General features: G+C 34.9%; 1 protein-coding gene across 5 annotated transcripts in view; it reads right to left on the bottom strand.

The window, feature by feature from the left end:
• The window catches only part of SLC41A2 (solute carrier family 41 member 2), a 147,849-nt gene that overhangs the window by 111,370 nt on the left and 22,781 nt on the right, over positions 1–13,698 (bottom strand). For all 5 annotated transcript variants that reach the window (XM_007165751.2, XM_007165750.2, XM_057556701.1 and 2 more), the window contains one exon: positions 11,182–11,906. In XM_007165751.2, coding sequence (XP_007165813.1) covers positions 11,182–11,736 — 555 coding nt within the window. In that variant the 5' untranslated portion in view covers positions 11,737–11,906. The remainder of the gene's footprint in view (positions 1–11,181; positions 11,907–13,698) is intronic.

The raw sequence follows: 13,698 nt of genomic DNA, 5'->3' as shown, positions 1-13,698 counted from the left end.
TAATAAGCTTGGAATCAAGTAGACTGATACTTTCCACTTTGTTTTGATTTTTAAAAAGAAAATTCTATTTTCTTTCCCTTTGCGTATACATTTTAATATTATTTATTCTATTAAAAAATCTTGTGGAGATTTTTAGAGTTCTGTTAAACATGTGTATCAGTTTGGGGAGAACTGACGTCTTTATTATGTTGCGTCTTCTAAGCCATGAATATGGCAAGTCTCTCCATTTATTTAGATCTTCCTTGATTACTTTCATCAGTGTTTTGTAGCTTTCAGCATACAAATCCTGTATGTGTTTTGTAAGATTTACATCTAGGTGTTTGTTTTTTGAGTAAATGTTATTGTATTTTTAATTTCAATGTCCACATACTCATTGCTAGAAATAAAATTTATTTTTTGTATGTATTGTGTATCCTGGGCCTTACTGAACTCATTTATCAGTTCTTGGAGTTTTTGTTTTTGTTTTTGTTTTGGTAGATTCCTTGGGATTTTCTAAGTAGACAATCATGTCATCTACAAATAGGAACAGTTTTATTTCATCCTTTCCAATCTGTATGTCTTTTATTTCCTTTTCTTGACTTATTGCACTATGTTGAATAAAGGTAATGAGTGTGGACATCCTTGTCTTGTACCTGATCTTAGGGGAAAACCACATTTGGTATTTCATCATTAAATTAAGTATAATGTTGAGGAAGTTCCACTCTATTCCTATTTATTTGAGTTTTTTTTATCATGAATGGGTGTTGAATTTTGTCAAATGCTTTTTCTGTAACATTTGACGTGGTCATGTGATTTTCTTCTTTAGCCTGTTAATATGGTGAATTATATTGATTTTCAAATAGTGAACAAGACTTGCACCCCTGGAATAAACCTCATTTTTCATGGTGTATAATTCATTTTATACGTTGCTAAATTCTATTTGCCAAAGTTTGTTAAGAATTTTTTTGGTCTATATTCAGGAGAAATATTGGTCTATACGTTCTTTGGGTTTTTTTGGTTTGTTTTCTGCATTGTCTTTGGTTTGGTATCTGGGTAATACCAGCTTCTTAAAATGAATTGGTATCTGAACCAACCTTAGCCACTGGGGACAGATACCAAAAACAACGGGAACTACGAACCTGCAGCCTGTGAAAAGGAGACCCCAAACACAGTAAGATAGGCAAAATGAGACGACAGAAAAACACACAGCAGATGAAGGAGCAGGCTCAAAACACACTGGACTTAACAAATGAAGAGGAAATAGGTAGTCTACCTGAAAAAGAATTCAGAATAATGATAGTAAGGATGATCCAAAATCTTGGAAATAGAATAGACAAAATGCAAGAAACATTTAACAAGGATGTAGAAGAACTAAAGAGGAACCAAGCAATGATGAAAAACACAATAAATGAAATTAAAAATACTCTAGATGGGATCAATAGTAGAATAACTGAGGCAGAAGAAAGGATAAGTGACCTGGAAGATAAAATGGTGGAAATAACTACTACAGAGCAGGATAAAGAAAAAAGAATGAAAAGAACTGAGGACAGTCTCAGGGACCTCTGGGACAACATTAAACGTGCCAACATTCGAATTATAGGGGTACCAGAAGAAGAAGAGAAAAAGAAAGGGACTGAGAAAATTTTTGAAGAGATTATAGTTGAAAACTTCCCTAATATGGGAAAGGAAATAGTTAATCAAGTCCTGGAAGCACAGAGAGTCCCATACAGGATAAACCCAAGGAGGAACACGCCGAGACACATATTAATCAAACTGTCAAAAATTAAATATAAGGAAAACATATTAAAGGCAGCAAGGGAAAAAAAACAAATAACACACAAGGGAATCCCCATAAGGTTAACATCTGATCTCTCAGCAGAAACTCTGCAAGCCAGAAGGGAGTGGCAGGATATACTTAAAGTGATGAAGGAGAAAAACCTACAACCAAGATTACTCTACCCAGCAAGGATCTCATTCAGATTCGATGGAGAAATTAAAACCTTTACAGACAAGCAAAAGCTGAGAGAGTTCAGCACCACCAAACCAGCTTTACAACAAATGCTAAAGGAAATTCTCTAGGCAAGAAACACAAGAGAAGGAAAACACCTACAATAACAAACCCAATACATTTAAGAAAATGGGAATAGGAACATACATATCGATAATTACCTTGAATGTAAATGGATTAAATGCTCCCACCAAAAGACACAGGCTGGCTGAATGGATACAAAAACAAGACCCATATATATGCTGTCTACAAGAGACCCACTTCAGACCTAGGGACACATACAGACTGAAAGTGAGGGGATGGAAAAAGATATTCCATGCAAATGGAAATCAAAAGAAAGCTGGAGTAGCAATTCTCATATCAGACAAAATAGACTTTAAAATAAAGACTATTACAAGAGACAAAGAAGGACACTATATAATGATCAAGGGATCGATCCAAGAGGAAGGTATAACAATTGTAAATATTTATGCACCCAACATAGGAGCACCTCAATACATAAGGCAAATGCTAACAGCCATAAAAGGGGAAATTGACAGCAACACAATCATAGTAGGGGACTTTAACACCCCACTTTCACCAATGGACAGATCATCCAAAATGAAAATAAATAAGGAAACACAAGCTTTAAATGATACATTAAACAATATGGACTTAATTGATATTTATAGGACATTCCACCCAAAAACAACAGAATACACATTTTTCTCAAGTGCTCATGGAACATTCTCCAGGATAGATCATATCTTGGGTCACAAATCAAGCCTTGGTAAATTTAAGAAAATTGAAATCGTATCAAGTATCTTTTCCGACCACAACGCTATGAGACTAGGTATCAATTACAGGAAAAGATCTGTAAAAAATACAAACACATGGAGGCTACACAATACATTAATTAATAACGAAGTGATTACTGAAGAAATCAAAGGGGAAATCAAAAAATACCTAGAAACAAATGACAATGGAGACACGACGACCCAAAACCTATGGGACACAGCAAAAGCAGTGCTAAGAGGGAAGTTTATAGCAATACAAGCCTACCTCAAGAAACAGGAAACATCTCGAATAAACAACCTAACCTTGCACCTAAAGCAATTAGAGAAAGAAGAACAAAAAAACCCCAAAGCCAGCAGAAGGAAAGAAATTATAAAGATCAGGTCAGAAATAAATGAAAAAGAAATGAAGGAAACAATAGCAAAAATCAATGAAACTAAAAGCTGGTTCTTTGAGAAGATAAACAAAATTGATAAACCATTAGCCAGACTCATCAAGAGAAAAAGGGAGAAGACTCAGATCAATAGAATTAGAAATGAAAAAGGAGAAGTAACCACTGACACTGCAGAAATACAAAAGATCATGAGAGATTACTACAAGCAACTATATGCCAATAAAATGGACAACCTGGAAGAAATGGACAGATTCTTAGAAATGCACAAACTGCCGAGACTGAACCAGGAAGAAATAGAAAATATGAACAGACCAATCACAAGCACTGAAATTGAAACTGTGATTAAAAACCTTCCAACAAACAAAAGCCCAGGACCAGATGGCTTCACAGGCGAATTCTATCAAACATTTAGAGAAGAGCTAACACCTATCCTTCTCAAACTCTTCCAAAATATTGCAGAGGGAGGAACACTCCCAAACTCATTCTACGAGGCCACCATCACCCTGATACCAAAACCAGACAAAGATGTCACAAAGAAAGAAAACTACAGGCCAATATCACTGATGAACATAGATGCAAAAATCCTCAACAAAATACTAGCAAACAGAATCCAACAGCACATTAAAAGGATCATACACCATGATCAAGTGGGGTTTATCCCAGGAATGCAAGGATTCTTCAATATACGCAAATCAATCAATGTGATACACCATATTAACAAATTGAAGGAGAAAAACCATATGATCATCTCAATAGATGCAGAGAAAGCTTTTGACAAAATTCAACACCCATTTATGATAAAAGCCCTGCAGAAAGTAGGCATAGAGGGAACTTTCCTCAACATAATAAAGGCCATATATGACAAACCCACAGCCAACATTGTCCTCAATGGTGAAAAACTGAAACCATTTCCACTAAGATCAGGAACAAGACAAGGTTGCCCACTCTCACCACTATTATTCAACATAGTTTTGGAAGTGTTAGCCACAGCAATCAGAGAAGACAAAGAAATAAAAGGAATCCAAATCGGAAAAGAAGAAGTAAAGCTGTCACTATTTGCAGATGACATGATACTATACATAGAGAATCCTAAAGATGCTACCAGAAAACTCCTAGAGCTAATCAATGAATTTGGTAAAGTAGCAGGATACAAAATTAATGCACAGAAATCTCTTGCATTTCTATACACTAATGACGAAAAATCTGAAAGTGAAATTAAGAAAACACTCCCATTTACCATTGCAACAAAAAGAATAAAATATCTAGGAATAAACCTACCTAAGGAGACAAAAGACCTGTATGCAGAAAATTATAAGACACTGATGAAAGAAATTAAAGATGATACAAATAGATGGAGAGATATACCATGTTCCTGGATTGGAAGAATCAACATTGTGAAAATGACTCTACTACCCAAAGCAATCTACAGATTCAATGCAATCCCTATCAAACTACCACTGGCATTTTTCACAGAACTAGAACAAAAAATTTCACAATTTGTATGGAAACACAAAAGACCCCGAATAGCCAAAGCAATCTTGAGAACGAAAAATGGAGCTGGGGGAATCAGGCTCCCTGACTTCAGACTATATTACAAAGCTTCAGTAATCAAGACAGTTTGGTATTGGCACAAAAACAGAAATATAGATCAATGGAACAGGATAGAAAGCCCAGAGATAAACCCACACACATATGGTCAACTTATCTTTGATAATGGAGGCAAGCATATACAGTGGAGAAAAGACAGCCTCTTCAATAAGTGGTGCTGGGAAAATTGGACAGGAACATGTAAAAGTATGAAATTAGAACACTCCCTGACACCATGCACAAAAATAAACTCAAAATGGATTAAAGACCTAAGTGTAAGGGCAGACACTAGCAAACTCTTAGAGGAAAACATAGGCAGAACACTCTATGACATACATCACAGCAAGATTCTTTTTGACCCAGCTCCCAGAGAAATGGAAATAAGAACACAAATAAACAAATGGGACCTAATGAAACTTAAAAGCTTTTGCATAACAAAGGAAACCATAAACAAGACCAAAAGACAACCCTCAGAATGGGAGAAAATATTTGCAAATGAAGCAACTGACAAAGGATTAATCTCCAAGATTTACAAGCAGCTCATGCAGCTCAATAACAAAAAAACGAACAACCCAATCCAAAAATGGGCAGAAGATCTAAATAGACATTTCTCCAAAGAAGATATACAGATGGCCTACAGACACATGAAAGAATGCTCAACATCATTAATCATTAGAGAAATGCAAATCAAAACTACAATGAGATATCATCTCACACCGGTCAGAATGGCCATCATCAAAAAATCTAGAAACAATAAATGCTGGAGAGGGTGTGGAGGAAAGGGAACACTCTTGCACTGTTGGTGGGAATGTAAATTGATACAGCCACTATGGAGAACAGTATGGAGGTTCCTTAAAAAACTACAAATAGAACTACCATACGACCCAGCAATCCCACTACTGGGCATATACCCTGAGAAAACCATAGGTCAAAAAGAGTCATGTACCAAAATGTTCATTGCAGCTCTATTTACAATAGCCAGGACATGGAAGCAACCTAAATGTCCATTGACAGATGAATGGATAAAGAAGATGTGGCACATATATACAATGGAATATTACTCAGCCATAAAAAGAAATGAAATGGAGGTATTTGTAATGAGGTGGATGGAGTTAGAGTCTGTCATACAGAGTGAAGTAAGTCAGAAAGAGAAAAACAAATACAGTATGCTAACACATATATATGGAATCTAAGGGGAAAAAAAAAAAAAAGGCCATGAAGAACCTAGTGGCAAGACGGGAATAAAGACACAGACCTACTAGAGAATGGACTTGAGGATATGGGGAGGGGGTGGGGTGAGATGTGACAGGGTAAGAGAGTGTCATGGACATATATACACTACCAAATGTAAAATGGATGGCTGGTGGGGGGCAGCCGCATGGCACGGGGAGATCAGCTCGGTGCTTTGTGGCCACCTAGGGGGGTGGGATGGGGAGGGGGGGAGGGGGGGAGATGCAAGGGGGAAGAGAGATGGGAACGTATTGTATATGTGTAGCTGATTCACTTTGTTGTAGAGCGGAAGCTAACACACTATTGTGGGGCAATTATACTTCAATAAAGATGTTTGAAAAAAAAAAAAAAATGAATTGGTAAGTGTTCCCTCCTATTTTCCAGAAAAGCTTGTGTAGAATTAGTGTTAACTCTGCTTTAAACATTTGGTAGAATTTTCAGGTGAAACTATCTGTGTCTGAAGATTTCTTTTTTGGGAGTTTTTAAAATTATGAATTCAATTTCCTTAATAAGTATAGAGCTATTCAAATTATCCACTTCATTTTGGGTGGATTGTGGTAATTGTGTTTTTTGAGGAACTGGCCCACTTTAAGTTGTAAAATTTACGTGTGCAGAGTTGTTTGTAGTACTTCTTTACTATCCTTTTGATGTCTACAGGATCTGTAGTGATATCCCCTATTTCATTCTGATCTTGGTAATTTATGTCTTCTCTCTTTTTTTTTTTCATTGTCAGTCTTGCTACAAATGGTCAGATTTATTGGTCTTTTCAAAGAACCAGATGTTCGTTTCACTGACTTTTTTCTACTGTTTTCCTGCTTTCAGTTTCATTGATTTTTGCTTTTATATTTATTATCTCCTTTCTTCTGCTTGCTTTCAGTATATTTTGCTCATTTTTTCTAACCTTTAGGGAGGTATAATTGACAAATAGAATTGTAATATATTTTAAGGGTACAGTATGATGACTTGATATACATATACATTATGAAAGGAATTTCCCCAACAAGTTAATTAACATATCTATCATCTCACAGAGTTACTTTTTTTTTTTTTGGTGAGAATACTTAAGATCTACTCTCTTAGCAAATATCGAGTATACAATACAGTATTATCAACTACAGTCACCATGCTGTACATTAGATTCTTGGAGCATACTTACCTTGTAACTGAAAGTTCGTACCCTTTCACCAACTTCTCCCCATTTCCCTCACCCCCTCAGGCCCTGGCAACCACCATTCTACTCTCTGTTTTTACGAGTTTGACTTTTTTTTTTTAAGATTCCACATGTAAGTGATACCATGCAATATTTGTCTTTCTCTATCTGGCTTATTTCACTTAGCAGAATGCCCTCCAGGCTCCCCGCTGGGCCTTTGCTGAAGTGGATGTGGGTGAGGCCACGGTTTTTTCTGTAGTGTTTGGCTAGAGTAGAACAATTATTGTCTAAAACTGTTTTGTCTTGCTAGGGTGTCCCTTTCCTAGTCCTTCAGCTACAACGAGCAGGCTTTTGTTGGTTTTGTTTTGTTTTGTCTGCCCTGGTTGGCATTTCTTGGTTGCCGGCTTCTTTAGCTCTGAGTCTGGGATATATGAAGCAAAATAACTAGAACGAACCCAGCTAAAAATGTAAAAGACCTGTGTTCAGAAACTGTAAAACATCAATGAGGGGAATTAAAGATGACCTAAATAAATGGAGGCTATTATTCCACATACCTGTGTTGGAAGGCTAAACAGTGTAGAGTCAATTCTCCCCCTTATTATCTCTGAATCACAATCGCTACTACTTTTTTTGAAAACTGACAAGCTTTTATACTAAAACATACATAAAAATGCAAAGGGAAAAGAATAACCAAAGCACTCTTCAGGAAGAATAAAGAGAGAACATTCTCTACTAGATATCAAAATTTATAAACTAGAGTAATGATGATGGTGTGGCATTCACGACAAGAGACATAAATACACCAAAGGAACAGAATTGAGAGCCCAGAAGTTGACCTACACATAAATGGGCAAATATTTATATTTATAATAAATATTTTGGTTATATAACAGTGCAGAGACAATTGGAAATCCATGTGGAAAGGAAAAAATATAACCTCTACCTCACACTCTATACAAAAACCAACTCCCAGTAGGGAATGATCTAAATGTAAAAGGCAAAACAAAGCTTCAAGGAGCTATTATAAGAGAATATCTTAATTCACAGGGTATGGAAAGATTTCTTAAACAGGAGACAAAAAGCACAGACCATAGCAAAGTAGGGAAAAGGGGACTGTATAAAACTTAAGAACTGCTCATCCAAACACACAACTGAGAGAGTAAAAAAGCAAGCCAGAGGGGAAAAAATTTTGTAATACATATAACTAAAAGGCTTACATCCAGAATATGCAAATAACTCCTATAAATCAATAAGACAAAGATAAGCAATCAAATAGGAAAATGGGCAAAGAAACTTCACCAATGATATCCAAATGGTCAGTAAACATCATTAGTCATCAGGAAAATCCCAATTAAAACCTCAATGAGATGCCACCCCACATATGCCAGAATTTCTAAAATTAAAAAGACTTCTGATACCTTGTATAAACAATAATATAGAGCACTGGACCTCTCATATACTGCTATATTAGTCTGTAAATTGGTACAACCACTTTGGAAAACCATTTGACAAATGCTATATTTAAATATCTGCATATTCTAAGACCTAGAGATTCCATTTCTACATATATACCCAAGAGAAATGCATGCACACATACAGCAAGAGCCTGGAAACACCATTAAGCCCAATGTCCATCAACAGTAGAATGGATTAAAAAAATAGTAGAATGGATTTAAAAAAATAGTAGAATGGATAAATTGTGATGTATTTATACACTGGATTACAACACAGCAATAAAAATAAATGAACAGTTTCCTAAAACTTACATAATGTTGACCAAAAAAACCGAAACATAAAAGAATATATACTCTATACTTCCACTGGATAAATTTTGAAAAGAATTAAGTAAAACCAAGCAGTGGTGCTTAATAATACATGCTTATAAGGACAAAAAAGTTCTTATAAAAATCAGATTATTTAAAAAAAAAATCAGATTATTGATTATCTTTGGTGATGGAGAAAAAAGGAAGCTATTGGAAGGGAGCACTAATGAAGACTAATGAAGTATAGGTAAGAGTCTATTTCTTGACCCAGGTGATGGTTTTATACAGTTGTTTGTGTCATGAAAATTCACTGAGCTGTATGCTTTTGTTTTCACTGAGCTGTTTGTTTTCACCCCGTAGGTTTTAAATTTCACAATTTAAAAGTTTTAAAAACCTCATTCAAATGAAATCTTTCAAAACATTTACATTATGTCTTTATGATTTTTAACACTGAAGTTTAACACTATAAAGTCCTTAGGGCTAGCAGTATTAAAGTTCATAAAATCATAAAGGAACTTTTCCCAATTACACACGTGCTCTTCTCTCAAATAGCATCAAGAAATAAGTGAACATGCACCAGAGGAAGGTACATAATGAACTATGTAAATATTCTGCTTAATAATCTATACTCTAACATATTTTTCCTATAGATGTTATCATCCTATAGCTAAATGTTGAGTGTTTCTTCAGAATAACTGGTATATGAAGAAAAAAAAAAGTCAACCCAAAACAGCATATTCATTTTAGCAGCTATGATACTATGGTAATAATTTGAAAAAATTATATTTCAGGTGGACAGATAGGTTTGGTCTCCCTAGAGTATTACAGTCTATTCAAAAATTCAATATACTTAACACAGTATATCTTTTCATAACTTTTCTCCATCTGATGGTGGAAAAATTAGGTTTCTATTTATGTATGTTTTCCATTTACATAAAAATGTTATCTGCTTAAAAGTGTCTTAGAGTCACAGATAACCTGAGGTTTCTTTTAGGGAGCAAACAACGAAAGACAAAGGCACATGAGGATAATGTTTCTAACCCTTTCCTAGAGCCAAGCTTTCTCTGACTGATGATTGAAAACTGATAGTAACAGAATGCCACCTTTTAACAATTTACTACTTTAGAAAGGTAATTATATAATAGGTAATTTTGTAATTTTATATAATACTACATTAAGAACTCCTATAAGTCAATAAGTAATGTACCTATTTTTTAAATGGATAAAAGATACAAAAAAGTATATAAGAAATATTCACAGAAAAGGTAAGAATGGCCAATAAACACATGAAAAGATGCTAAGACATTAATAATAATTAAAGAATGTTAATTAAAATATGATAACATTTTCCTATCAATTGGCAAAAATGAAAAAGATCAAGAATATCCAATGTTGATAAGGGTATGGATAGATAAAAGTACTTATATACTGATGGCAGGACTACAAATTGGTACAAACTTTTTGAAAGGCAATTTGACAATACCTATAAAAATTTTAAACACATACAGCTGCCCTAATACCCAGCAATCCCATTTTTAAAACCTATCCTATGAAAAAATTAGTATAAGTGTGTAAAGATAAATTTATAAGGATATTTGTTATAGCACCAGCATGGGAGAGTGAATAAGTAAATTTTGGTGTATATATACAATGGAAATATCAAGCACTCTTTTTAAAATGCTGAATATCTTTGTTACTAATTTGGAAAGATGTCCAAGATACATTAATAAGCAATGCAAATAAACTGCAGAAAAATATATATAGCATTTCATTTTTATTTTTGAAAAAAGACTCTGCACATATGCATGTATATAAGCATAGAAAAAAGTCTGCAAGTATATACAGCAAACTCTTAACAAGGGTAACCTCTGGAGGGGAAGAGAGTTTTGGTTTGGAGATGAGGAATAGGAAAGACTTATCTTTTATTTAATCCTCTGCATTGTTTGAATTCATTTTAATGAGCATATATTAATTTTTATTTTTAAAATAAGGATGTATTTAAATATAACATTTATTGAGTTATTCATTTAGCTGATTTACCCAATTTGGAATTACTTTACTATTTAATATTTTATGAAAAGTTACTTTATGGTCAGAATGAGATAATTCTCTTAGAACTTCTAAAGGAAAACAAACAAAAAAACACTTAGAAATAGCAGTTTCTTCACCAAAGTCAGCATCAGTTCATTTTAACTAAGGGATAAATTAAATCTAAATATAATGTCTGAGATTAGTAACCGACACAAAGCACTTTAAAGAACAAAGACAGTGAAGTTAAACAAAGATGAAAACCCACCTGGACTATATCCAAAACCATGCCAGCTGAGACTGTTCCAAAGCCAGCTAACAGAAATGGCACAAGTATTTGCAGTGCCATGACACCACTGGACTCCTTTGGTAATTTCTGGTTTGCTTCCACAATGACATCTTCATCACCATCTCTAGATACATCTTCATCTTGTAACATGGCCGTAGTTTCTGAAGCCTCCCTTCCATCACAATAATTGTAGTTGGCGTAGTCATCATACTTTTGGCTACAGCTTGATGGCGTGTGCCCACTGTTGCCATGAAAAGATGGCTCTGAGAAACTGTGATATTCCATGTGTTGTTCAGATCTATTACTAAAAGTTTGTGCTGCAGTTGATAACCCATCTTGCCAAATGCTGTTTCCTTTTTTGTGCCTGTCTTCCTGGTTTTTCTGGTAAATTACCGGAACCATACTCAACAGTAAGTTTAAGAACTTATCAGATTGAATTGTATTTAAACTTAAAGTCCAGTCTACAAAACCTCCTCCACTACTTGGACCACCACTTGTTCTGTTAGTAATAGATCTTCCTTTACTATTAGTCATATTGTCATCGCAAAAGACCCTGTATGCCTTAGAGCTCAAGCTTCATGAACCATAGCAGATGAATCAGAACCACATGAATGCTGGTTTAAATTAAGATGTTGACTTCATTGTGTAGAAAACAACGTTTCCACTAAAAGAAGATGTTTAGAAGTTCCACAGAGGGATTGGATCTGGAAAAATAAAATAAAATAATTTTTAAAAGTCAGATTAACTATCTTGATACTTCATAATTAAAGGTATAAAATAACACGTTCTTAAACCAACCCTAATGTACGATATTATACCCTTTGGGCTTAACACATAACTGCTTTGTACACAGAAATGTAGTATACAGATTTTTTGTGTGTTCTATCTTGGTTAAAAATGTTTATCTTTGCATACTTTATGTAATTAATACCCATGTAAAGTCTTCAAATGTCTCTGAAATTCTAAAATAGACAAAGTTATTAAATAAAGTAATGGCTTCCATTACTTATATTGAGGTCGCAGAATCAAATTGCTACAACCCTTTACATATGCAGGCACAACAAAGGTAAAGTATATGACATTATATTTTAAACATATTAAATAATAATCCATGTTACTTTATTTACAACTTAATATAATATACATTTTGTTATTAAAATATGAAGAAACGATGATAATGTTTGCCATGAAATTATTTGATAAATATCCTAAATAGGGTACATGGCATTTACTTCACATGTAAAATTAGGCTGATGTCATATTTGTAGTTTCTGACATACAAAAAATTCATTATAGTTGATTTAGGAATATAATCCCTCTGTTACCTAAGAAATAACCAAAATGAAAAGGGATTACAAATATTCACTTAATCCTATTTTGCAAGCCAACCAAAAGAAAGCTTGCAATGCACTTATCACTTAATGCCCTTCTCAAAGTCAGCTCTGACCCTTAATCCCAGAGTATGCTCCTGATTGGCTGGTTATGGACAAGATTCTCCCTAAAGATCCTGAACTAAAGACACAGACACATTGTGTAAGCTGGTTTGAGAGTGACAGGCACTGAAGTTGTGAGGTCATACATCACCTGCCCAGGTAGACAGTCTGACTCTTGGGACAGCTGCCACCACAGGTACATAAGGTTTCAAAGTTATTAGGGTGGGTCTAAGGCCTCAGGTGTTTCTCAGGAATGCCCAGCCCTGTCTTACATTTATAAGAGCATCCAAGATCAACAAACTGGCTCTGATTTGATAAGGGATAGATGGCCCACTGCCTAACTGGACTGCCCACCCACCAAGCTAGGCTAAGAATTGTTGCTACTATACTGCTGCTTTTAATGAAAACCATTCTATTCTTCAATATATGTTTTCAATTTCTTAGACTATCGATCTCCTCTCCTTGGATAGGAAGATCAATAACAAGGAATGGCAAAGGGAAAAAGAAAAGGGGCTATGTTGGGGACAAGTGGATACTAGGATCTGGTTCATCTATTTCATCATTCACTCACTTTCCTTTCTTCCCTCTTGTGATTATGGAGGGGTCTGGGAATTCCTGCTGGGGAATATTCTTAAAATATAGATTCTAGGACTCTGGACCTACTGACTCAGAATAAGTTTGAGGCATATAAACCTTTTTTTTTTTTTAAGCTCCCCAAGTGATTACAGTACAGACATCCCGTGGAACTGTAGAGAATCCAATGAGATTATGTACTAGTTGCCATTTTTTGCCACTTGCAGGCTGATCAGTATGCAGACAAAGGCAGTGTTTAAAGAAAATCAAAGGAATGGAAACAATGTCCAGAGTGAAGCAAAGAAGAACCCAAGCAGTCCACAAAGAGGAAGAAAGCCAGAACCGCTGCCTGAGAACTTTCCATGTAAGAAGGGCTCAGCTGTATGTCTGGAACTTATGAGATTCCCAGCAGCCTTACATGAGTCAGATTGAGCAGGTTTCTGTTCCTTCAACCAATTCACCTCTTTTTAAGTAGTGAGCATTTCACTGC

This window comes from Balaenoptera acutorostrata, chromosome 11 (assembly GCF_949987535.1).
Source record: "Balaenoptera acutorostrata chromosome 11, mBalAcu1.1, whole genome shotgun sequence".
In the NCBI taxonomy this organism is placed as follows: Eukaryota; Metazoa; Chordata; class Mammalia; order Artiodactyla; family Balaenopteridae; genus Balaenoptera; species Balaenoptera acutorostrata.
Note: the sequence above shows the minus strand (reverse complement) of the source record. Positions and strands in the feature narration are given on the sequence as shown.